The 27438-nt window shown below is 41.0% G+C and overlaps 1 protein-coding gene across 2 annotated transcripts; it reads left to right on the top strand.

The window, feature by feature from the left end:
* The first annotated feature begins 1333 nt into the window (after positions 1-1333).
* Positions 1334-27089, top strand: zfyve16 (zinc finger, FYVE domain containing 16). Of its 2 annotated transcripts, none has more exons than XM_053410840.1 (18): positions 1334-1552; positions 8307-8415; positions 8894-10926; positions 12365-12461; positions 16660-16836; positions 16936-17075; positions 17508-17724; positions 18714-18836; positions 18982-19137; positions 19236-19460; positions 20142-20224; positions 20786-20890; positions 21356-21506; positions 21625-21705; positions 21817-21979; positions 22639-22744; positions 23525-23701; positions 23792-27089. In XM_053410840.1, exons 2-18 carry the CDS (start codon positions 8346-8348, stop codon positions 23948-23950), a joined length of 4263 nt encoding a protein of 1420 aa, XP_053266815.1. In that variant the 5' UTR covers positions 1334-1552; positions 8307-8345; the 3' UTR covers positions 23951-27089. The 2 variants fall into 2 exon arrangements, with proteins under 2 accessions (XP_053266815.1, XP_053266816.1); XM_053410841.1 differs by having other exon boundaries at positions 1334-1656.
* The last annotated feature ends 349 nt before the right edge of the window (positions 27090-27438 follow it).

Genomic DNA, 27438 nt, shown 5'->3' with positions numbered 1-27438 from the left:
GTCTTATTTTACAATCAATCACTAGTGAGAAAGAGAAATATGTACAATACTAACTAACTGTTAGCTAGCTAGCTTCTTTTCTGGCTAGCTTACCATAGCTAGATCAACAAAATAAAACTCGATATATACCAGTTTATAGTCCTAGACTATCTTCTACCCTACAAGCTGGAGTTGTGGGAGTGTCTTGGAATCCAGCTCTCCAAAATGAAGAAGGCTCCTTTGATGGAGCCTTTTCCAAGATGATGAAGGAAGAATAAGTTATACAAGAATATAGAAAAGAACCCAGCCATGAATGAATTAACACATATTTGACCCATGTTGTGCATTAGCAGGGGTTTTGCATAGCTTGTAATGCAAATTCAGAGTGATAAGAGTAAAATTCAGAGTAATTACCTGAGCAAATAAACTCCACAGTGCAGTAAATCGAGGAAGTGAGTAAGTGGCAACGATGAAAAAAAAGAAAAAGAGGGCAGATGACGTTATATTCCTAGAGGCAAGTGAGCTAAGTCAACTGACCTGCAATACTGTCTGGTTTAACCAATCTTCATGAAATTTGATACACACGTGTATTATGACCGGAAAGAAATAAAGTCCCGCCACCAATTTGATTAAAGCAACAGGTAGTCGGCCATATTGGATTCAGTGGCAATTTTGCTTTTCAATGTATCTAATAGACATACTGTATGTGTCTATGTGCACGACCATAGACACTTACTGTGTGTGTATACGTGCAGGACCATAGACACATAGTGTGAATGATAATGTGCAGGACCATAGACACATACTGTGTTTGTATACGTGCAGGACCATAGACACATACTGTGTGTATATGTGCGGGACCATAGACACATGTATACTGTGTGTGTACATGTGCAGGACCATAGAAACATTCTGTGTGTATACGTGCAGGACCATAGACACATGCACACTGTGTGTGTACATGTGCAGGACCATAGACACATACTGTGTGTGTGTGTACATGTGCAGGCCCATAGACAAATGTACACCTCCAGCTATGTAAGTGCTATTGTTTTCTTTTTCAATTTCATGAAAAGGAACATTCATATTTGAAGGAAAATTAATTTTTAATGTGTGTTACATTTGTTTTCTCTACAACAGTAAACAAAGTGTAACTTGACCTGTTGAGGCCAAACTTGAGCAGCAAAACACCTGTAAGGGGAAAGTCGTGTCTCACTCAGATAACAGACAGCTTCACAGAAAAGCTATGCACGGTGCAGTGTGTAAGAAAGAACCAGAGACTGTATATAAAGTGTAATAGACACATCATAACCCCGACGATCCGGACTTTCTGTGTGTGGGAGCTCAGAGCTCCACCGGTGACCTCCCCCCGGCAGCAGCTTGCTCAAGATGGCCGCCTGAGTGGAGGAATCACTAGTCTCCAGCACAACTTATCAAAACAGTGCTCGTTACACCAGGCAACTTCAGCTGTCCGCTCGGAGGATGAGACGTCGACACCGGCCACGTTTGTTCCCATTTTGAAACGGAGGACGAGCACGAGCGCTGTAGAAGCCATGGAGTAAGACGCCGCTGGGTGAGGAAGTCAGACACAACCCGGGTTAACCCACTGCGAGCTAGCCTCCGTTAGCCAGCGTCCACTAGCAGCTAGCAGGCTAACCTGAGCTACACCTGCTGCAGGTAAACCACGGTGGTTTGTTTATAGCTGGTGCTCAATTCAAACTCGTGACCAGCGTGTTAGTGGTGGTTACACGATGGTTGCTAACTGTGCCTAGTGTCATTAGCGTTAGCAAGCGTCCATTAGCTCTCTGCTCAGCCCCCCAGGTTAGTTAGCTTGTTTGCTAAATTTGTAAAGAAAACAACAGTGGACGCTTTCATGGTGAAAATGTCAACCGAGCTGCCTTTTTGCTGAGGTTCGCTGGTTGTTGTTTTGTGTGAACGCTCTTTAAAGGCCAGCAGAGTCTGTTGAATTGCATGATATTGTATTGTCAAGTTTCCAAATGTGTCACAGTGTCATCCATAACCCGTCACGGTGTGTTGCTTATCTTAACAATAGTATTTAGACAGGATCACACCCTAGAAGAACAATAATGTTAAATCCTTCCTGTCACCAAACACAGTGACAGGAATACTTCAGTCAATCTTATCAATCCACAATGATAATAATAATATCCACATACTATACCATGTCTATCTAGCACCCTTTCAAGCACAGGTTCAAGCCCACCTTATTATAACAAAATAATTAAAAGTACAAAGAAAAACAAACGCATGATTTTACAACAAGAAAAACATAACAATTATTTTGTGATTAATGTAACAGCAAACGGTTGTTAATGGTGTTTGGATTGTTGGGATGTACGAGGGCTTTGAAGTTATTGTTAAGTCAGAAAGCAGTAGTAATTAGCAAGATAAATCGTGTTAAAAATAGACAGCTCCGCATTGACAACTGTGGGACAACTGGCCCATCAGGTTCTGCGAGTTGTTCGAATCACATGATTTGCAGGAAGACAAAGAGTCATCAGTCGTCTGGTTAAAACACTGGACTTCATGCCAGTTTTGTTCGGTTTTCCAATGGCAGGATCTTCTAGAATCTAATTCAACTACTTAAAACCTTTTTGGATCTTTTCTCAAGGAGCCAACTTGTAGAAATTATATGACGTCTGCCCTCGGTTTTATTTTCTGCAATGCCAGACATTTGATAGGAGATTTGATCTGATAAACCAATCCATGAATCTAATTAAAAAGAAAGGGGGTGTCAGTGCAGTATAGGTTATATTTTAATGGTTTCGAGAGTAATTGATTGATCCATGGAGATTTACTGTAGGAGTGAAGAGGTGAGTTAGATAATTATCTTTAATTTAAGGTGGGAGGATCAGTATCATGAAAAAGTGCTGTATGACTTGGTCTCAGGACTCCCGTGTTTATTATTACTGTTGATTCTCAGGAAGGAGCTCAACATAGTCGGAGTGATACTATATTCTCAGTGTGTTCTTTCACAGACTCGAAGCAACATGGTCGTTGTTGTGTTAGAACTGTGTGTTATTGCAGGCAGTTAACTGCCACTGTGCCACAACAATACACGGTCATAACAAATATATCTCTTACTCTGAGGTTCCTTAGCAGGTTTCTCCCTAGGTGACATAAACATTCTCTAGACATTTAGATTCTCTGCTAAAAGTTGATCGCTCAGTGGAGCTTTCTGAATCTTGCTCTGCTGAAGAGCTGCAGGCCATCTGAAATAACACAGTGTGACTTCTGTGTAACATGGAAAAGGAAAGTCATGACATTTCCCTCAGGTGGTTGTGCTCCAGCCTCAGTAGATAAAAATAAAAGAACAAAATATATAATAAAAAAAAATGTGTTGTAGATTATTTAAACAGGTTTTTACAGCTTAACATAGTCAACAATTTTCCCACCCACTAAAAGAAAAAAATTAGGTGATATTCATCTGTTGACTGTTGATGGAGGAAAATCACATGATGCAACATGACTTGTTTGCTGTTAAACTCTGCTGATGACACTTGTGACAATCCCTCGATCAAGGTCATACATTTAATTTTAAATTTATTTGGCAGCTTTTGAAATTCAGAACACACAGTGTTGACCTGTGGAGTAATGCAGCTCAATTTTGCAAGGGGGTCAAGGCGGGCCAGACGGGGCTACCTAGATACAGTAAAGGCTATAATCAGAGTTGGTCCTTTTAAGCCTAGGGATGGGTATCGTTTGGTTTTATATCCGATACCGGTGCTTAACCGATACTTTTAAAACGATACCGGTGCCTAAACGGTGCCTGAACCGATACTTAAAAGACATTTAGGAAACGCCCTTTTTATTGCCAAATATACTAACTGTTTAAAGTAGATTATAAATAAATACAAAACACTTTTTAACTGAAAACGATGAATTATACAGTGCCTTGCATAAGTATTCACCCCCTTTGGACTTTTCTACATTTTGTCATGGTATAACCACAGATTAAAATTTATTTCATCGTGAGTTTATGTAATGGACCAACACAAAATAGTGCATCTAATGGAAGTGGGGGGAAATATTACATGGATTTCACAATTATTTACAAATAAAAATCTGAAAAGTGTTGAGTGCATATGTATTCACCCCCTTTACTGTGAAACCCCTAACAAAGATCTGGTGCGACCAATTGCATTCACAAGTCACATTTGCAAGTCACATAATTAGTAAATAGGGTCCACCTGTCTGCAATTTAATCTCAGTATAAATACACCTGTTCTGTGACGGACTCAGAGTTTGTTGGAGATCATTACTGAACAAACAGCATCATGAAGACCAAGGAGCTCACCAAACAGGTCAGGGATAAAGTTGTGGAGAAATATGAAGCAGGGTTAGGTTATAACAAAATATCCAGAGCTTTGAACATCTCTCTGAGCACCATAAAATCCATCATAAGAAAATGGAAAGAATATGGCACAACCGCAAACCTACCAAGAGGAGGCCGTCCACCCAAACTGAAGAGTCGGACAAGGAGAAAATGAATCAGAGAAGCAACCAGGAGGCCCATGGTTACTCTGGAGGAGTTGCAGAGATCCACAGCTGAGGTGGGAGAATCTGTCCACAGGACAACTATTAGTCGTCTACTCCACAAATCTGGCCTTTATGGAAGAGTGGCAAGAAGAAAGCCATTGTTGAAAGGGATCCATAAAAAATCCCGTTTGGAGTTTGCCAGAAGCCATGTGGGAGACACAGCAAACATGTGGAAGAAGGTGCTCTGGTCAGATGAGACCAAAATTGAACTTTTTGGCCTCAATGCAAAACGCTATGTGTGGCGAAAACCCAACACTGCCCATCACCCTGAGCACACCATCCCAACAGTGAAACATGGTGGTGGTAGCATCATGCTGTGGGGATGCTTCTCTTCAGCAGGTACAGGGACACTGGTCAGAATAGAGGGAAAGATGGATGGAGCCAAATACAGGGAAATCCTTGAAGAAAATCTGATGCAGTCTGCAAAAGACTTGAGACTGGGGCGGAGGTTCATCTTCCAGCAGGACAATGACCCTAAACATACAGCCAGAGCTACAAAGGAATGGTTTGGATTAAAGAATGTTAATGTCTTAAAATGGCCCAGTCAAAGCCCAGACCTCAATCCAATAGAGAATCTATGGCAAGACTTGAAGATTGCGGTTCACAGACGGTCTCCATCCAATCTGACTGAGCTTCATCTTTTTTGCCAAGAAGAATGGACAAACCTTTCCATCTCTAGATGTGCAAAGCTGGTAGAGACATACCCCAAAAGACTTGCAGCTGTAATTGCAGCGAAAGGGGGTTCTACCAAGTATTGACACAGGGGGGTGAATACTTATGCACCCAACAGATGTCAACTTTTTTGTTCTCATTATTGTTTGTGTCACAATAAAATTTATTTTGCACCTCCAAAGTACTATGCATGTTTTGTTGATCAAACGGGAAAAAGTTTATTTAAGTCTATTTGAATTCCAGTTTTGTAACAGTACATAATGGGAAAAAGTCAAAGGGGGGTGAATACTTATGCAAGGCACTGTATATGAACTGTTAACAAAAGTTTACACTATAGTTAAATAAATACAAATAAATGCAAAACACACACACTCTGACTTCGGTGCCTGAGCCAATTGAAGATTGAGGGTCGCTTCCATCACACGGAGACCCCCGTATCTCCGCGGCTGGGGCTGTCGCAGGCAGGCTTTGGCCCGCCTTCGTCCCCCCCAAAATGCAGACGCTTTTGTGAAACCTTTCTCGGCGTTGACCTCGTTCCTCCCGCACTTAGCCTTTCCAGGCCGACCCAGAGCCGGTCGCGGCGCACCGCCACGGAGGAAATGCACCCGGCGGGGGCCAGCCAGCGTCGGGGAGAGGTCTCGCGAGGAGATCTTCCAAAAACTTGCACGGAAGCCCTGACGCACGCGGGCAGAGTTTGTCCACCGGCAGACGCGCCCGACTCATGCAGGGGCCCGAGGGGAGGCGCCTGTTCCCGTGAATGAAGGAGTGGAAGTGTGAGGAGGCGGGAGGAACGACGACCTCAGTATTCAATTGGCTCAGGCACCGAAATGAAGCACCGAAATCTGCGTTGCATTTCGGTCCGGGTAGGTACCGGTTGTATTGGAACCGGTGCCATATTGGAACCGGTTCTCGGTACCCAACCCTATTTAAGCCTTAGGTGCAGCACACAAGTCTAAACTGAATTTATGTCAAATCAGTCTGGAAAGCACTGACCACGGTCATATACTTACCGTTGTAGTCGGAGTTCTCATTTGAACACCTTATTTTGTTATAAATTAAAGCACACTTAACAATAACAGTCTATAATACTTTATAAAAGCACTTTCTCAATAAAAAGTGAGTTAATATTTGTCTGACTGATTTTATTAACTGATGAAAAAGCAGTCATGTGCAATAATATAGGAAATTGCGGATGTTCTACATCGATACAAGTTGCATTGAGATGCACCGATGCATCATTACAAAGTACTGTTTATGCGACTATAAATTATGTATATAATTTATGTCACATATCTGTACAGGAGAATAGAGCTTGTCTAATTTCACAGAATCTCCCTTTTCTCTAAAAGCAGTACCAAAGTTCAAGTTATAGATAAAGGCCCAACCAACAGTACATTGTAGTGTCTACGATTACGGACTTTCATATCTTGTTCAGATGCCCCAGACAGAAACGCACCAACTTCAACTCTTTTGTGTAATTCACCAGTGGCTAGACGCAAGGACACAATGGGATTTAGTTATGCATACTTTAGGCTTAACTATGAAATAGGATGTGAATACCTACATGTAACATAGAGAGGGACAGCAGTTCTAGCCATTCATGGATGTGCTTTTAGAATGATGGTGATGCAAGTAGAGGAATATAAATGGGGATGCTGTGGGAGACATCCTCAGACTGTAGGGTGACAATTGATCATGTTGCTTTGTTGGAGTTTGTGTATAATTCCACTTTCTGGCCTCCTTGATGCATCAGGTCTACATTAAAATCTTCTGCATAAGACATCAAATCCTGTCACATTATTTACTTGTCTAAGGCAAATTGTACAAAACGGTTTCTTCCAGACATTGTCACATTTTTTCACACTTTATTTTATGCAATATGATGGCTATCCTCCAATGTATTTTGACACACTCCATTGTATTGTAAGTTGAGATATAATTCTTTCCTTAGACCTGGTCACAGCATTATCAGATAGACACTGAGGGAATAAAGTTTTGTTGTGTGGAGTTACAATGTGATTAAAAATGGTCCGACAGAAGAGGGTTTGGGGAAATTATAATTAGATTTTCATTTTCTAAGCCATATGTCAGACAGACCTGGAGGGTGTCATCAAAGCCTGTTCTTTAAAAAAAAAAAAATTATTTATAAAAATGTCAATCATAGCTTTGCATAGCCAAAGGTGAAATTCAGAAATATCTGATATTTTTTTGTATAACCAGAAGTTCAAAACCCAAAGCGAAGTAATTTACATATGACATTGAAAGATGGCAAATCCAAGCTGTAACCAGATAAGGTTTGGCATTTTTTCATTATGTTTGCTTGACATAATGAATCAGTTGAAATGGCATCAAATATCAGTGTCATGGTTCTCACAACCCATGAATTAATTTTAGATCTTATGGTCACACCAAGGTGGTCACATTTAGGACAATAACTTATTTCACAGTCACCTGGGAACAAAGTGTTAACACAGAAACACAAACAAGTCACAGAGGGCACCGTCTGACCATCTAATGAATTTCCTTTTAACTGCAGTGTGCAGACATGTCCATACCAGTGATCTATTTTTGACAATTAATTAAGCAATGATTTCAGTTTTAGAATGAATATCCTCTAAAAGTTCCCCCAACCTTCCCTTAAACATGAAAACACTTGATCTGTCATTGTTATTCCCCTGAGAAAGAAACAAAGTTGTTATGGCAGTGTTGCTTAATACATATATAGACAGTTTGAAGGTGTGTTTGGGACCTTGTATGTCATTATGAATGCTGCTTATTTTGGCATCAATCCTGAAAAATAAGAATGAACTCATCAGACTGATAAAATCATACATTTTTTTGTTTTTGTATCACTTTCATTTGTCACGTGTTGCTTAATTGTTATTGTTTGCATTAACTTGTAAAGCTTTTCTGCTGTGTTACAATAGAGTACAATCAAAAGTCACGATTGGGTTAATGTGTCATGAAGTGACCTGGATTCCTGCTTGAAGAAATGTTTGCAGTTACTGACTAAAAAACAAAGACATTAAGACTGTAAACACATGTTTGAAATTCCTTTTTTGGGCATGACAATGACTTCTTTTTTTCCTCTTCAGGAGTTGAAGGGGAGTAAGGGCCCTTTGTTTTGGCGCAGCATGGACAGCTTCTTCAAGGCAGCTGTATGCGATCTAGACAAGCTGCTTGATGACTTTGAGCTCAATACTGGTAAGCTGTAGGCCTGCTATGAGTGATTTAATTTGTTAATCATTTATCTGTATAGTGCTTTGTCAATGTTATCATTTAGTTCAGTCTATTGAATATCTAAGACAAAGACAAAATGTCTATCCCAATTTACTAGAACCCAACTTGACTTTTAAAATCTTTGTTTTTTTCAGCCAACATCAGTCCAGAGATGAGTGAATTCTTTTAGGGAAATTAACAGGCTAATAGACTGTTTACTGATAGTTGGTGCCTAATTTTCTGGTAATCAACTGAATAATAGACAATTTTTAAGGTTAAAAGAATCATTAAAAAACACATTGGTTTAATATCTCCATCATGTTCTATGAGCAAGCTGATTTTTGGATCTGTAAATCTTGCTACGCCAGTGATTGTGATATTTTTAAATATTTTAAAATCTGACATGATCCTTTTATGTGTAAGTCTGACCTTAACTTGTGTTGTCCTTTTTTTTTTTAAACAGAGGAACTTGACTGCAAATCCGTTTTCCTGAAGCCCTCTGCATACCCCTTCTCCTCATTGGGCTCTCAGTGTTTATCCTTAGAGGCACCCACTGTCTCACCAAGCCTCCCTGACCTTAACTCTCTTCATTATGGTTCTGCCACCAGCTGTCCTGACCGCCCCAGCAGTCACAACTGCAGCACAGACGACAGAGAGGTCAAAGGTCAGCCTCTAACTGGAGTGGACCTTCTCTCCTCTGTGGATCGTAGGCCAGCTATAAGCTCTGCCCCTCCCTGCCCCGATCGAGCTCTGAAGCCAGTGTGTGACCTTGTGAATGACACAAGCTCGGCCATACTGATCAGGGCCAACAGTCATGATGCTTTCAGTGAACTGGACTTGGTGGAGAAGCAAATGGAAGAGGAGGAAACACTGCTTGTTGACTTTGACAGTCCTGTGGTTATGGATCAGCAGGAGGGGGGGGTAAGCCAGAGTGTATGCTGTGGGGTAACCATGGAAGAGCGAGCCTCTGCAGGTAAAGACGAGCTGCTCAGTCTCGATTTCCATGAGCAGAGCGGTGCATGCTCTGCCTCACTCAGTCTGCTGGACGTCATTCTTCCTGCAGCAGTGGAGAGGTGCTGTGAGTCTACAGATGATTCACCATCATCAAGGACCATTGAGTCAGCTGACAGAGAGGACAGTGAGTGTGAGGATGAGGCTTCTATAAACCAAGTGGTGGATAACTCTTCGGACCACTGTGAACCTGAGGACTCCCTGCCTGCTTTTGAAGCCTCAGATAAAGGTGAGGCAAGTCTAAAATCTGGAGCATCAGACAGTGAACCAGTAGGCTTATCGTGCCTGCCCATAGCTGTGTCCATATGTGGAGCTCTGGTGCAACCAAACACCACAGAAGAGTCAGGACAAGCAACAGAGCAGTGTGACGAGGCTGATGTGTGTGAGAGCACAGAGGCAGACTTCCTGTCAGCACTACAGGCGGAGGAGGATAGGCCCTGTTCAAAGGAACCTGTTTATCGGTCCCAGCTGATCACAGAGGGCAGGCTGTCACCAGAGGGGCAGCATGTCCCTCTTGAACCTGCTGCTGTTCCCCTTCATGCAGACCATACTAGCTCTGATCGCTCAGAACCCAGTCCAGTGGATCCTGCTGAGTTTGGTTTCGAGTATCTGCCTGAGAGTGACCAGGCTGAGCTGTTGGTTACTGATGAAGAGTTGGATGCATTCCTGCAGGCACATACGGAAGCAGAGCAGGCCCGAAGTGTCTCTTATTGCAGCAGTTCTGGAGATTGTAAGCAACCTGAAAGTCTGTCGCAACCAAATGGAGCTCTAGACGGTAGGCTTCTCGAAGAGGAACTGAGAAGCTGTGGTCGAGCTAGACAGGACGAGCTAGAGGGTCTGGCTTCCCCAGAAAGTGACAGAATAATATGTGTGTCTGTGGAGGGAAGTCTTAACCCTGGTGCTCCATCACAATCACAGGACTCTTGCAGACCTTGTCAAGAAGAGCCAGAACTTTCCTCTGGTATGAGGAATTCTTTGACCAGCAACACTTTCCAGTCACAGCAAAGTAGTAGCCCTGATCAGCAGTCCTCCTATGGAGGTGCAAGACCTAAACAGCTACACTGCCAAACTGTAAGACCTCCACCAGCAGGGGAAGAAGAAGAAGAAGAAGAAGAAGAAGAAGAAGGGAAGCAGCCTTCAACGTTTTCAAAATGGCCAAATGCAGTTGAGGATGAAGAGAGTTCACCCATAAGCCCTAACCCTACAGAAGAGCAATCCAACATTAGTGATTTGAGTCCTATATATGCCACTCAGGAGCACCAGGATTACAGTGTGGGGTATGATGAACTGTCAGAGCCTCCGCCTTACCCAGGGGAGCCACCCACAGATGGTCCCAGGGCAGCGAACTGGAAGAGAGAGGAACTGGAGGAGCTGGGGTGCAGGCAGCCTCCTTGGGTGCCAGACTCCGAAGCCCCCAACTGTATGAACTGCTACCAGAGGTTCACGTTTACCAAGAGGAGACATCACTGTCGAGCATGTGGGAAGGTATGTTCATCAGCCTTTACCTTTTAATTGAATCCATTATGTTTTGGAGCCGGTTTCATTGTAGTGAGAAAACTGTTCAGGTCTTTGGTGTTTATTGTTAAAGTGTAAAGTGAGCGCAGGTCAGCAGGAGTATGGAGGGAGCACACCCAGACAGGAGAATCTGACATGGAACAAACCGACCAGTGCTTCTGCTCTGATTCTGAAACAGTGGCGCTAATAATTTTACAGCATCGGTCCGTAGTGGAAACCCTGTATTCACACTTTTTGTCTCCACTGTTCGCTTCACTAAAATACGCAGACCAGCTAAATGTTTGGCACACCGCTGCTACCAAAGAAAACTTTCAGTCGCACTTCACAGCCCTGCTTACTAATCCTTGCTCTGAAATAGTATAAATGATAGGAAAAATAAAGGTACAAAGCAAATTGATAAATCAAAATAAAGGTTTTAAGTATCTTTGCATCTTAACCTGCTACTTCTACACTGTATTTTTTCCAGATTATTTGGTAAGCATAACTGTAGAACAGCAGAAATGCCCATTAAAATGACATCACTTGTCTATGCACCAAATGGGAGATTGTAAACAACGGAGTCAGAGTGCGCTCTGCTGGACAAACTCAGCGATGACTCCATTTCAAAATAAATCCAAGCATCTTTCTTTGCATTAAGTTCAAATCAGCAATAGATCTGTGATCGGCCAAGATCGGCTGCTGAAATGATCAGTAAGGCCCCAAAGTGTCTTTAATGCTCATTGCATAGTTAAGCTGATAAAATAAACAGGAAACATTTATATATCTTTCTAGTCTTGCATGACCTGCCTGCTGAATAGACTTACCAGTTGTGATCTTCCATGTCCTTGTATTATCAACACATTCTTGTTTTTACAGTGAACACTTGACTACATTAACCAAATGCTTATAAAAGATAATCAGCTCTTCTTGTGAGCTTGTCCCAACAAATTAATTTTGTCCTTTCCTTTGTGAAATTGTAGTAACCGAATGAGTATTTATCATTATTTCATTTATTTCAAACACTGGTATACGATGTGAAAGTTCTGATGCAGCTGCCGTGTTTCAGAGATGTCTAAATAAAGCAGATTAAATCTCCTGGACCAAATATAGCATAGTGAATTCATGGAAACAAAGGGCGTGAGTCAGCACTTCTTTTTCCAGCTCCCCTATAGATCTCCACTGAGCCATGTGTCCTAAAGCTGGAGCTAAGTCATTTAAAGGCCTGCGATCAAACGGTATTAGACTGTTTTAGGATGCCTTATTGTTCACAACATGATTACTGCTACCTAAACAACTAGATAGTTAAACATGCTTTGAGCTCCTGTGCATTGCTGTACCTTTGTTCTTATTTATAAGGGCTTGTTATTCATGCTGGATGCTTTTTTAGCACAACTCCTTCATCAATCTCTTCCTCTTTCTATTGTGGCAGGTATACTGTGCTGTGTGCTGCAACAGGAAGTGTAAACTGAGGTACCTGGAGAAAGAGGCTCGTGTGTGCGTCATCTGCTTTGATAACATACACAAAGGTAAGACCCTGGTTTGGTCTGATTGGAAAATTGGGTTCAGCCACTGTGGTTTCATAGCAAGTCACTACAGACACAAGTGTTCCAGAGTTGACTCGCAAATACGGTTTCAGTGTTCTAAATCTAATGGGTTTTTTTCATGACAGACGGTGTAGTCATTCAGGAGTTATCTGAATAATGATAATCATTCGGTGGAGCTTAATTATTTTCACTTGAGTTATTTTGCTGCAGCTTCTTTCAGTTCTTGTTTGTTTCTGTTGGTGAAACGCTGCTCTGCTGGGTTTGGGTGCAGTGATTGACTGGGCCAGTATAAAACTGTCCTCGTTCACCCCCTGATGAAACTGCTTGTTGTGTTGGCATTCTGCTCTCAGTCACAGTTTTGCTGCTTGATGACATTAGGATGCATTGGTCTGTAGTCTGGTAAACAGAGTGTTTCTGTAGACATCTAAATTAATTTTGCTGCTACCATCATGATTACATCATCCATAAAGATTAGTGAGCCCGTTCCAGAAGTAGCCATGACACCACCTCCAACATACTTCAGAAATGAGCAATGAATTGGCTGGGCCGTGAGTTCTGGATGGGGTTGAATCAGTTAAAACAAGTTTTTTGTTGCTGCCCGACGGCTTCACTAACATTTTTACATGAACAGTGGATGAGATGGCCCTGTGTGTGAAGAGAGAGGTGTCGATTCAGCTCACCGCAGCTGCAAAGTATTTTAGCTTCTTTCTACTCATAGTTTAGATTTTACAGCCTGCAGGTTAACTGTTGAGTTTCAGTCTCTTGGCTCTCTGTAACGCTGTTCCAGCAGAAGCTGTTTTCCTGCAGGAACACCTTGGTTAAACCCCCCGTACGCTACCTGTCCTGCATCAAACAATATTTTGCCGAGACAAGAGCAGAAAGGTGCACTTAAAAAAGACTTAAATTAACTTAAATGAATGCTAATTAGTTAATACTGTCACAACTTTAGAAGATGTCAATGTTGTGTTTAATATTCAAATCCAGTGCTGCCAAAATAATTATTGCAGGTTTAATATTTCTTATTTAAAAAAGAAAATCCTTTGATTAATGAGCTGGCAGTGTTTTGTATATGAATATAACTCAATCTAGTTTACCATCAGTATTATTAGTTACATTAGTGGTATATGTTTGAGGTGTTAATTGCCTCTTAGGTACAGACACAACTCTAAGAGTGGTCTTGCAAAATGACTGAATTCATGAGTACTCAAACCTAAATACTTCACACCAACATTTTCATTATGCATCTGATGAATATTTAAGACAAGAAACACAAAAAGATTTTTGGGTTAAAATGGCTCAGGTGCTTCTTTTCTCTTCTCCTGCAGAAGATCTATTAAAAATTCATACATTCATAAAAATACTTGCTTCTATTTTTACTATTATATAAATGGCATTTTAGTGTCTCCCATTTTAGGCAATGTAAAAATTCAGTTCTGTAAAAATCATGTCTGTTGTTTCCATTTCTGTGGTTTGTGGCTGCCTTGATGATAAAAGACATGTTCAAAGAGGCACCTTTTCATAGTTAAAGACTGCAGCACGGACATGGAGACGGGAGGGGGGAGTCTGAGAGGGGAGGAGAGTTATAGCAGGACGCTGGCATTTGTCCTTGATTGTGTGTATGTGTGTGTATGTTTGTGTGAGATCCAGGAACTGCCTAACGCAGTAGACATGTGACGCTCACACTCAGTCTAAATTAAGAAGGAAACCGGTGATCCACTTTTAGTGCCAGGCGGATGCTCGAGCAGTGTGATGCGATCTCTCTCTCTCTCCCTCTGTCACCTCTTTCTCTCCTTGCCTCCCTCTCTTCTCTTCGCTCTCCATCTCTCATCAGTGTGGCGAGCTGCATGTAAGGCTCGCCACATGCGCCCAGCCTAAAGCTATCACGACTAACAACAGACGTAGACTCATGGAAATAAGCGGGGAGCGGCTTGAGGAGGCGCTGTAATGCGAGTGTGTAAAGTCAGACAAGGGAATAGACATGTGATGATTTGGACCGGTTAAGTTTTAGTCGAGTGGATGATGAGGTAAGGTGCTGTTGGCTACTTAATAAATGACTTTTGTTTTGTCTTGCTACTGCGTAGTGCTAATCTACTTCCCTGGTGTGTTAACGGGTTTGACCATTGAAAAACATGCAAATGGCTGTTTGGACTCGACTTGAGTTTCTATTTGTGCTCCATGTAAAATGACGTCACAAATGTATATTTACTTGTACTTGAAGCAGTTTTGCCTCAAGCCCTGGATGACTTTTTATGCCTTGTCATCCTTTCCTTGTAGGAACAAGGTGAAACAGCTCTTCTCATTGATGCTGTGTGACTGACTCTGGACTTTTTTTTTTACCATAAACAAGGGTCTGAATAGTTGTGATGTGTTTGAGCTATGCATGCTTCCTTCTTCTTACGTTCTTCTCACGTTGTACTCATCGTCAGTGCACGCCTGATCGATAAAGATCTATGATGCTTAGTCAATATAATGTAGACGAGTGCCACATCAGCATTTTCTGGGAGTGCAAACGAAAGGCATTGGGAAAGCTTTTCAATCGTAACGAGCTGTCCTGTTGTGTAGGCTCTGTCATTTTTGGGCACCACCTCTTATGATGAATGAATTGTCCAGTTTTCAACAAGCATTTTCACAGATTTTGATTAAATCTGAATGTTAAAATGCCTCATTTTGTTCAGAATAATCTCATCTTTTCCCAATCAGTAACTGAACTGCACAAAACAAGCCTTTTCAATTCCTTTTATTGAAAATGGCAAATTGCAGCTCTAGAAATGTACATATATACTGTACTTTGCCAGACATAAGCTGTCTGTGAATCCTGAGCACAAAGATGCATTCATCACCAGCAGTGGAAAAAGAAAACATAAGCAAACTCCCTGTGTTAATTTATGGTATGAGTGCCATAAAAGGAGGACAAACGGGATTACATGCATACTGTGAAAAACAAACCTTGTACGTACCTCATATCTGCTGTTAAAAAAAACAATTAAGTTATCCTTAAGGTGCCTTAGGGGTTAGCTGAATAAAAAAGAATTCAGTTTAGTTGCACTTACATGTAGCACTTTGTAGTTTGGCTTTTTTTAATCAAATTGTACTTTCTTGATTCTTGTTGTTCTGGGTTTGTAGCCTCATGGTTGAAGACACTTATTGTAAGTCGCTTTGGATAAAAGCGTCAGCTAAATGAAATGAAATGTAATGTAATTTGATAGCATATAATATAGTGCTGTGTTTCTAAAGATCTAACTTGGTGTGTGAAGGTAAAGCCTGTAGCCTATGTAAAAACATCACTGTAGTGTACTACTGATACTACTATGCAGGATTAAGCTTTGTTACAACTAGAGGGACGGGAATATATTTTTAAACAACCTTACAGCTACTCACCCTGATATCAGCTGCTATATGAATCTATTCAAGTTTTTAAAGCTATGTTGGTGTTCATTTGCCCCTAAATTGTTCTTATCCATCCGGCAGCTGCAGCAGTTTCTGTCAAAGTTAGCAAACGGTTTATCTCCCAACGATGTACAACTGGTCTGTGGAGACGGAGAGCAACTTCACATAAACATTTTTTAAAATTTTTTTTTATCAACAGTCAATTCTAAATTAAAAGGGAGTCATGCAAGCAGCCCTGTGAAACTCTTTTTTTTTTTAAGCAGTGGTGTTATGAGCGAAAATACTAACATTATGCTAGTTGTGTCACAAGTCAGGGGCTTTAGAGGACCCAGTCTACAGGGCCCACGAAGGAGGCAGCCTGAACAGGGCCTTAGTTAGAGTACACACAAAATACAGCCACGGAGGACAGATGGACGGACAAACTTGATTGATCCTAAGCTGAGAAATTCCTGTTTGGAGTGATGGGAGATGAAGTGGAAGTCACTGAGGTCGCGTAAGGATCATGAATGTCCCAAGCATTCTAGATATTTTACAAGATCAATCTAAACATTGAGCCGTGAAATGGAAGTCTCGTGCAGAAGCTGAGGTAACGGTCAGAGGTTTTAAAAAAAAGACATTCATCATCTGGGGACCTTGAATTTCTTCTAAATGCTGTTTTTAGGTCATTAGCATGGCGACCAAAAATCAGTCCAGTGAAGAGAACAAGCTTTGAGAAGGGAATTTGAGTTACAAGATGAAGGTTTTGAAATGAGTACCAGTCTTATCACATCTATTTCTGTATACCACTTTGCAGCCCAGGCCCTGGAGCGGATGATGAGTCCTACAGGTCCCAGTCCAAACCCCAACGTCCCATCTGAGTACTGCAGCACCATCCCCCCTTTGCAGCAGGCTCGTGCTGCTGGCACTCTAAACTCACCTCCACCCACTGTCATGGTGCCTGTGTCCGTTCTCAAACAACCCAACAACGACAGTATGTATACTCTCATATTCAGTCTGCACTTTGCTGTTGGTTGGATTTCCCATCCGAAAGGTACCCTTGGAAAGACCTCTGTTTTCTGTTATCTGTCAGGTTGTCCTCGTGAGCAGAAGCGTGTGTGGTTTGCTGATGGCATTTTACCCAACGGAGAGGTGGCAGACACAACCAAGCTGTCGGTGACGAGCCGCAGGAGCTCCCAGGAGTTTGCTGGTGTCACCCCAGACCAGACGGCAGTAAGTCATGGCGATGTCATCCATGTAGCCAAGCTACAGGGAAGCACTTGGTTCTCACTTTTTATGACTTGTACATAAGGATGAATAGTTTCCAGTTTCATGGTGCACTGTGGTAAAATTCCAGACAGTTACTTGTACCGTTTAATCTTTAATTAGCATGATTACCGCAGGGTTTCTGCTATGTTCATTTTGCAGCGCTGGCCCGCTGCTGCTTCAGTATCAGGGCAGACGCACATTACATGCGCGGTATCCTTGTTCCGGGCTGTATAACCCTTCCTCTTTTCCTCACTCCCTTGCTGACCTGCGCTCACTTTACACTTTAACACTAAACTTAAGTGTTTATAGTACCCATACAGTACTTGAAGTTTACTTAATGTCTGTTTGATTCGTTATAGAGTTTATGAGACACAGTGACTGACCCTCTCATTTCAGCCTGGGCCTGCAGGGTCAGAGGTGGGAGTCAGTGGCTCCTCCTCCCCGGAAGCTTCTGGAGCTGTAGAGGTGGTTAGACCTCCGCTGTCAGGACCCTGGGATTATGCCCTGCTTTCTGCAATCGGTTCCTCAGTTCAGAGAGTCCCCAGTTTGCTGCCAGACAATGAGGATGAGCTCCCTCCTCTGCTCTTCACCACCGGCGAGGATGACGGAGGAGGTGTGTATTTATCTGAGGTGCCATGGTTTCAGTGGTTTTATAACTCATTTTGGTCCAGAGATGGTGTATTTCGAGATGATAGATCAACTGACCAATATACAGAGCATCCAACAAACAGTTCGTCACAATAAATAAATGCATCAGAAGTATTATATCTTCATTTGAATTCAACAAAGATCATCTGATGGAGACAGTGTTGGTGATTTTTCTCGTTTTCTAACAGTGTGGCTCAGAACAACATGAGAAGAAAGAGAAACTAGAGCCTCTGATGTCTTTTATTAGAGAAAATGATCCCCACGTTTCTCATGATCATAAAAGAACATTTCAGTCTGACTGAGCTCATCTCACATCAATTGTCTCTCGGCTTTGGCTGCAGAAACGGACTGACAATACTTTAACTGAAACAATGCTTTACCCTAGATGCCCAATGTTAGGTCCGGTGTAGTCAGAGAATGTAAAAATTCTATGTCAAAGGTCCTGTTATTAATATGCATCAGGTGATTCAATCACAAGGGGATGGCTCTGATTACAGATGTGTAGATACATTGTAATACCAGGGTTAAACTCAGAACTGTCCATGGTCAAATCATCAGAGACATACATTACTTTCAGGTCTAAACAGGGCCTGAACACATTCATTTAAAGGCCACTGTTCATCATTGTTAGATACAGATTCAGAGCAGTCTATAAAATAAAATTGCACAACCACATTAATAATCAGTCCACGTGTCATCCTTTTATATTTGCAGCTACAGCTGAATAAAAATGTTTTATTCCTCTGCACTACTGGACCTTATAAAACAGGAAGCAGAATATTGGGTTGCAGATAATAAAACTGAAAACAAAAACACTTGGTGCAAATGGTAAATGGTGCAGAAACCCTGGTAAAAGTAAGCCATCACCTAAACCAGCAATCTCACACTAATGCTTTTGATCGTATATGTATTTAGCCTTTTCTGACATATTATGGTCTGCTCTTTTTCTTTAAGATGTTCTGGTTGAGGAAAATCCCGCACCGTGCCAGATTCTGCACTTATTGGAGGAAGGCGGACCCCGACCTCTGACATTTGTCCTGAACGCCAACCTGCTGGTCAATGTGAAACTGGTTACATGTGAGTAGGGTATATCTCTATCCCTCAAACTTGGGTTTTCTTTGGAGGCTTTGCACATACAGTAGTCGAGAATTACGGATGTCCTCAGATGCCACAACCTCAAATCCTAGTCACTATTAACTCAACCTTTTGTTCCATCTGTCAGATTCCAGTTGTCAGTGCTGGTGTTTCGGCTCTAATGGGCTGCAGTCTCTGGGACAGAAAGAGTTGGTGTTTTTGCTGGAGTGTTTGCCAGAGGAAAAAACTCTTCCAAAGGACCTCTTCACACTCTATCTCACTATTTACCAAGATGCCCAAAAAGGTAAACGGCGAGCTCAGTCTGTTCCATTTATTTACCTTTCAGTAGCAGAAGTTTTCACTCATGAAAATCAATGATTATGTCAACATTTTCTGTTACAGGGAAGTTTTTGGAGGAGCTTGACAATGTGACGTTCACAAGCAGTTTCCTGGGCAGTAAAGATCACGCCGGGATGGTCTTCTTCTCTCACTCGTGTCAGCCTCTGGATGGCCTCACTCTCCCCTCTCAGCCTTTCCTGTTTGGTCTGCTCATCCAGAAATTGGAGGTGCCCTGGGCCAAAGTCTTTCCACTCAGGCTTCTCCTGCGGCTTGGAGCTAAATACAGTGGTTTGTTTATTGTTGTTGCTGTCTTTGCCTTAAACATAAGACTAGTAAAGTTTAATATTGCCTTGAGTTAAAATACAAGACAGTTACATAAACAGTCATCTACTTGTCGGACATCATTGCAACTGACAAGTAATTGTCCTTAGTTTAGTGTCTATTTGGAACAAACTTGGTTGTACATAAAGTTTGCTTAGGAAGCACTTCTTGGACACACTTAGTGGATTTGAGGTGATCTATGAATGGGATACATGTCAACATTTAAAGCCTTTTATTATCATGGCATGGTCAAATTTAACCCAAACTGATATGTTTCTGAGTATTTTTTTTTCTGTGTATTGTAATCTGAAAACATCTTGTTGGGACAAAAGACGCATTTAAAGTAATGTCGGACATATTATTATGGTTGTGATAATAGGATCATTAAGTATTTGATGAAATTTCATAAACCAGATTATAGTTTGCTCAAGAAAATAATATCAACAGGCCAATAACTTGCTTTAAGAGAAACATCACCTCAAGCAATAATGTTTTTTTTATCATATTTCTGTTTTATGGATTGTGCCTTTGAAGCACGGTTTGTAAAGGATTGTATTAAAATTAGTTAATGAGGATTATAACAGTGTTACTTACCTGTAAATGTATACTTTTATTTTGCAATAACTAACCAATGATTTCTGATTTCAGTGTATCCCACGACATTGACCAGTGTTCGTTTTCGGGAATCTGTGTATCGAGAGACGGGACACACCATTATGAATTTACTGGCTGTAAGTACTCTAACACAACCAGATGTTGTATATACCCTTGTTATCGGTACGGCCATTTCCTTCTACCTGTTTGATGCTCATTTCCAATGTCTACCTTAAAAATGTTGTTTGTACTGTTAGCTAAGATGGAAAAATTTAGTGCAAGAGAATCTCATCTTACTAAATAAATTATAATGTACAGGAAGTGACTTAAACATGCACTGAAGTGAAAAACAGATCTGTGTGGAGATGTGCATCACATTCTGTCAGTGTGTTTTAATTAAGTTGCTAATGTTAATTGGCCTGAAGTCTGGTTACTTCCCAAATGACCCACGAGTCTGCCGTAGTTAAGTTAAATCAAAATGACAATCACTGATTCTTATGAGATATGAAATATTTCAGTTCATTTAAGTTGTATGATGAATCTCATGATAAACCCATGATAAAGTAAAGTATCAGTTTTGATTTCCAGTAAACACAGGAGCAGATGGACTTTGGCCTTTGTGCTGCCGTCACATGAAAACTGTTGAGAATATTTGCTTGCCACACGTGAATCATTTTCTCTGAACTGTGTTCACGCAGGACCTGAGAAACTACCAGTACAGTCTGTCAGTCGTGGATGGCCTGAGGATCCACATGGAGATGGGCCATAGTTACATCAACATTCCCAAATGTAGCTTCAATGAGGTATGAGACTAGAAGAAATATTTAAAATTTTCTGCAGAAAAGAGTTGAGGATCGATACGTCTCTTGTCTTCGTATCAGAATCAGAAGTATTTTTTGCCTATATGTAATAGACCTTTCATCTGACACCAGCAGGAAAACAATAGCGGGTTGTTGAACAGTAATCAACAAAGGAGAGCAAAAGAAGTGCAAGAAAAATCTGTTTCAGTGTTCAGGCCATATTCTGTTTCACAATATGCAATGGGTTTTCTGCCTTGAACTGTGGATTTTAGGTTTTGAAGAATAAAAAAGGCTAAAAGTTGAATTACATTTGCAGCAAGGCAGCACAACCAAAAGCTGCAGCTCTGTTTCCCTTAAGAAAAAAGGCTCAGAATCGTTATCTGACTTGAAGAATTCAAGCAAGAACACTGGCCAACACAGTGCAGAGCAGAGTTTCACTATGGATTACATGTTTTCTTGGTTTAACAGATGCAGAAGGTGGTAAATGCGTCTAATGAGCACGTCATCAGCATTGGAGCAGGTTTCAGCACCGAGGCCGACTCTCACCTGGTGTGTATCCAGAACGAGGAGGGGAACTATCAGACCCAGGCTAACAGCATGCCAGGGAAGACCCGCACAGGTCAGTGTCATTGGTGATGCTGTTTGCTCTGAGGGACCAGTAAGCACATCAATAGTCTCTTAACTCTGTTTATGTAACATCAGTGCTTAACCGTGCAGAGGTCTGTGTTGTGTTTCAGTGACTGGTGCCAGCTTTGTGGTTTTCAATGGAGCGCTGAAAGCCTCATCAGGCTTCATCGCAAAGTCCAGCATTGTTGAAGGTAACATTTGTTGAGTCTTATTTTATCACATCAAAGCCGTGAATCAAGCAAGGGCATGGTAACTTGACAGTTGCTGGACCTGAATAAGTGGAGTTTCTCTTTGTGTGGCAGATGGGTTGATGGTTCAAATCCCTCCAGAGACAATGGAGTCTCTGCGCTCTGCCCTGAGGGAGCAGACAGACTTTCAGATACCCTGTGGCAGGAATGACGGAGGGGAGGTCCGAGAGAACGTCACAGTCCGCTGGGTTGACTGGAGTTCACCTGTTAACACAGGGTAACAGCAGTACACAGTGCACACTCACAAAAATCTACCCAACCACTGATTGCACTTCAACAATACCACACATCTCTGTACCGACTCCTCTTACAGGTACTAGCTGTGTTTGCTGCAAAGTTTTCAGTTGTAAAATCTGATGTTTTTCCACTACACAGCAACCGAGCAGGTGCTAATCATGTGGCAACAAAAGAAGAAATCAATGGTGTAATGTCAACACTTCCTCCATGGTGTCTTGTTGTCTTATTACATTTACTGTAATGTACATATTAGCATCAATCCTCTTAAACCGAAAACAATATTATAAAAAATATTATTTTTTGTCACAGATTTTACATAAGAAGCTTCTATGTATTAGAATTTTATTTTGAAACGTTTGCAGGAAGTACACAATTTAATTTACAGTACTTGTAGAAGAAAGTGAAGATAATTTGTGAATGAAAATGGTATTTGTGTTGAAACGAGAAACTGAGCAGGTGAGTGTGACATGACCGTGTTATACTGATAGTAAGACATGAATCTGGCTTTACTTTGTGAGCTGTCACCGTGCAGGTATTTCCAATCCTCTATTGAATTGACCTGACTATTACTAGATTTTTTTCAGCTTTTATATAAGTATCAGTAAATGTGATTTTTGTAACAATTGTGTTTCTCTGCAGTAAAACTAGTGGTGTTGATGAGAGACCTCTGGGTGGAGTCCGCAGTGTGAGGATGCAGCAGGACACAGAGTTTGAGTCAGACGGTCGCACCATCAGATGCACTGAGGTGAACTTGTCTTTTCCATAATACCCCCAACTCACCCCCTCTGTTCCCCGAGCTTAAGGTTTATTTGACAGTCAATGACACCGTTCTATAAATGGGGCTTCAAGGTTCAGTGTGTAGAATGTAGTGACATCTAGTGGTGAAGTGTCGTGTTGCAGCTGAATACCCCTCACCTAAACCCTCCCCTTCCAAACATGATAGAGAACCTGTCCAGTTGTCATAAAAACTCAAGTGTTTAGTTTGTCCAGTCTGAACTTCTGTAAATTACATGACGGCCTCCGTAGACAGGACCTGCTCCTGACGTAGATACAAATTTTTTTTATATAAAGGGCCCATTCTAGGGTAAAGAAAACAACACTTTGTATAATTTAGATGATTATAAACACGAATTAAACCATCATTAGGATTATTTTGTATTCAAGTTCTGCAAATAGATTACTTTCTTGGTTGAAGTAAGTGTTTCTGCTCTCAGTATCTCAAACTACATTTGGTTTGATTTTGTACACACTGCAAATTATATATTTAAATTATAATTTAATAATATATCAACATGATTTCATGATTTCTATAACCGGCATACTATAATCATAAATAATAATTATTTCAACAATCCATTATGAATCTATTATTGTATGTGTAAATGACTTAATTTAGGGGGCCATCTGAAAACATCTGGGTCTTGATCCAACTAACTGTCAGTAATCTGCACCCCAGAACATTTTGCTCTGACAACAGTTAAATCAGCTTGTGAGACTTGTGAACTTACATGAATGTGTCCACCAGGTGTTCTACCAGCTGAAGACTCCTGACTGCAGCCTTTCGTCAGTGCTGTCGTCCTGCAGCGTGTTTCAGAAGGAGATGGCTTTGGCCGCCTGCAGTGCTCTGACTCCTCACCTTGCTGTTCTCACCTCCAGTGGCATCAACTCCATTTCTCTCCGCATCTCCACGCAGGCCGATATGGTACGAAACATTGTATCACAGTACAGGTCTAAGAATGTCTTCTGTTCAGTAAAAGTCAGGCTTGCTGAGTAGCTGTGTATTTGCTCTCAGGTGGAGTACCAGGCTGGCTCTGGAGGCAGGCTCCTCCCTCAGCGCTACATGAACGAGCTGGACAGCGTTCTGATCCCTGTCATCCATGGAGGTAGCGCTAGTGTGCCACAGACTGCCATGGACATGGAGTTCATCTTCTACATCACACACACAATCTAATGCACACACTGACAGTGTCCCACACAAAGTATCAAATAAATCCACTTAACAGAAGGTGGTTGAGTAAGGAAAGAGAAGCTGCTTACTGTGGCACAACGTGCTAATGCAACAGCTAACTGCGACTTGCAGCCAATCACAGAGGACATGAAGCCGCTGGCACAACATTCCCGCTCTGAGGTTGGGCATGTGTTTTGGAGGGATGTAAACTGATTTGAAAGTGGTGTATGTTTGTGAATGTCGTGCTCACCGAAGCTGCTTTAATTCAAGAAGCCAAACACTAAACTAGAGATGAGACAAAACGACCAAATACAACCAACCTATTCAAACCGCTTTCCTCAGATCTGCCTTTCAGGCTCCACGCTGGTTTCCTTCAGCTCGGAGCACCTCAGTGAATGTTTCCCACAGACACTCTTATCGAAATGTTTTATTTTATTTTAATATGGGCATATTGAATGAAATGGTGATATTAAAGTGAGGGATATTACTGACTGCAGTATTCACTACTCCATGTGATCAGGTGCTACTCTATAGCCACTTCACATTTGTAGCTGTAGCCGTTCCAAAAGTAAAAAAAGTGCTGCACAGGGATGAAAAGAAATGTAACCTCTAATATGTCCTCTAAAACTCCTCTGCTGTCATTTCATATGCTGGTTAATAATGATATTGCACAGAGCTTTTTATGTTCTTTTCCAAACTTCTAACTTTTTACTGTGAGGTGTTGCCATCAGTCTCCAGATACGATCAATCCCTCCTGTTCACGAGGAGGGGCCCCTTCCTAATGTTATTGCAATATGCTGCATGAAAACAATGCAGGAGGACGTGTTGGTTTGGACGTGTCCTTTGACGTGCCGGCTCAACATGATCTCCAAGTTGAACTTTTTTGCTGAACGACCCTGTTTGTTTATTCCTTTTTGGGCAGCGTTGTGGGCGAGTTTCTCTCACAAACATATCACCCAAAAGTAAAATAGAAATATTTCGGGGTTGAAAGTTGTGCTGTCAGAAATGACATAAACAAATACACGGCTGCATTAGCAGCAACACTAAGAAAATGTAAGTAGACTCCAAATTCATTCGTATTAAGGCGTCTCAACACAAACTGTATTTCAATTTAATTTGTGTAATGCCAAATCCTAACATATACTATCTCGATGCACTTTATTGCAAAGTATGGTCTAAGACCTTTAGAAACCCAACAGTTCCCACAACGAGAACTGTGGAGAGAAAAAAATCCCTTTTATTTACTGGAAGAAACCTCCATGTGTGGCCATCTGCCTCGACTGGTCAGGGCAAGCAGAAAAATGGGGCAGAGAGGAGAGGTGGGTGTAAGAAAGGAGAGAGGGAGGAAAGGGGGCGAGAGGAGACGGAGACCAGGAACAGTTGTGTAACCATCATGTTTCAGTGCTGACAGACTAGTGGTTATTATGAAAATATTAAGAGTGATATGTAAACATTTAAAGATGTTATTAATGACGGCAACAATTCATATAGCAATTATAATAGTTTGCTGAGTGAGAGATACCTGCAAAAAGAGAGAGAGATGGGAGCTAACAAATTAAAAGTTAGTCACATGCATTAAAATGCATGGGGGGGGGGGGTTGGGTTAGTGAAGAGCATTGTATTGTTTTTGTATTTTAAATGAATTCAGTGCATCGCCTGAGCAGCTCTGAGCCCTTTTTAGATCCATTGGAGCAGGAGAAGGTTTTTCAGTTACCGGCTGTTGCCATAGTTGTGATTAGGTTTTCAAGCGGGTACTCCTTTCTTCACCAATTTCTCGTCTCTCCCTCAAAATGTAGAGCTTGCTCAGAACCGCCAATTTCCTCATACAAGTGCTATGGTTACAGGAGGGTCATGTGGTTAATGAATACTCTTTAAAAATTCAGAAGATAAGAGCGCAGAGAACGTCACATCTCTGTTAAAACATACAGAGCCAGATTAGTTTGAAGAAGCTTTGTCCACATTGCCCAAGGTGAGGTTCTCGGTTTTCACATGTCTCACCAGTCAGCTCTCTCCCAATACGTGTATAAGATATATTGTATGCATAGAGATTGTATCTTTTTTCTTTTTCTTTTCTATATCAAAGACTTATTTTTGGAATCATTGGTATAAAAGTTTTAAAAAAGACTAGAAGAATATTTTTGATAGGTTGTAGGCCAAATTAATTTTGCAGTTTGTGTAGCAATGAGAGAAAAAAAGACTCCCTGGAATGTTAAACAAATCATATATAGTGTTTTGGCTTAAGGTGGAAAATATAAATTCCCATAATGCAATGCAGGTAGCTTGAGTTTGAGACAAATGTGGAGGTAAAGACACAAAAGGGGCTTTGATCTGTTCTACAACTCTTTTATTTTTTACAATATGTAGCCAGCACATACATGCTCATTAAAACATGATTCAGCATATTCGTTTCATGACACAAGTGAATGTGAAACATGTATCCCAGGAGGAGTTGTCTTTCTGATTCGTAAACCTCCACGTTAAGTTAAAAGATGACAGGTCCATCTGGTCAACAGGGACAGCTGTCATGTATCGTCCTCCGTTAGCAGTATGTTTGGACAGAGCAGGATAAAGTTCAACGCAAGTTCAACGATTTTTTTCTTTTTTCAAATCATCAGGAAATTTAAAAGTGTGACATACATGTTCGAATTTCTCATCCACGTGGCAGCGGTGGGTTGATGCTTCACAAAAAGTTTAATTCTGGGAAAGTCAACCGGTTTCACTTTCTGTGCAAATGAGCTGAAAACTGAGCGGATGGTTTGTGGACAGCGGATTGATCTCGACAAAGTACAAACCACTTTGTTGTCATCAGTTGAACTTTGGAGCTTTGGAAACAGGATGATTCATTTTTAGAAAATCCTTCCCGAGGTTTGATTTTTTTTTTTTTTTTTTTCATTCTGGATCAGGGCAGTAATATTTTGGAAGGTTAATGATTATTATTCTTTCTCTGAAAACTAAAAACGACTCTACACTTTGTCAAAATAAGAAGTACTTTTATGCATTATGATTGTTTCTAAAGTGTTATGTGTAAATCATCTATTTATTCATAAGCACCAGCTTTATTTTTGGTGAACCTGGTATCTGGGTTCTAATCAGTTTCTGAAGAGCTTGTGTATTTAAAGAATAAACTAAGTTTTATCAAAAATGTTGTAATCTTTCCTTTATTAAAATACTCTAATTCAATTTAACCTAAAGGATTTTAACTGTTCTGTAACTGTACTAAAAATAACTTCCATTTCATAGGGTAACGTTGCATTTGATCAATAACTTAAAAAAATTACTTGATTTAATGCAAAACATAATCAACATAAATCATTTGTTATAGATAAAGATAAACGTTATTCATTCATTTTATAAAATATAATTATAAATATACCGGACTTTTACCAGCTATAACATTAAAGTGATATTCACTAATGCGAAAATAATTACTCTAAAATCCATTGATATGAAATGTGAATGATTTTACTTTAATGCATGAGTTACAACTGTTA

Source organism: Pleuronectes platessa, chromosome 19 (genome assembly GCF_947347685.1).
Source record: "Pleuronectes platessa chromosome 19, fPlePla1.1, whole genome shotgun sequence".
NCBI lineage: Eukaryota > Metazoa > Chordata > Actinopteri > Pleuronectiformes > Pleuronectidae > Pleuronectes > Pleuronectes platessa.
Note: the sequence above shows the minus strand (reverse complement) of the source record. Positions and strands in the feature narration are given on the sequence as shown.

What these genes read in the sequence shown, in the direction of transcription:
- zfyve16 (XM_053410840.1), top strand. Translation starts at nt 8,346, where the DNA reads ATGGACAGCTTCTTCAAGGCAGCTGTATGCGATCTAGACAAGCTGCTT. An exon ending in TCACCCCAGACCAGACGGCA is followed by an intron (nt 17,076 to 17,507) that starts GTAAGTCATGGC and finishes CTCTCATTTCAG; the next exon opens with CCTGGGCCTGCAGGGTCAGA. An exon ending in AGTTCACCTGTTAACACAGG is followed by an intron (nt 21,980 to 22,638) that starts GTAACAGCAGTA and finishes GTTTCTCTGCAG; the next exon opens with TAAAACTAGTGGTGTTGATG.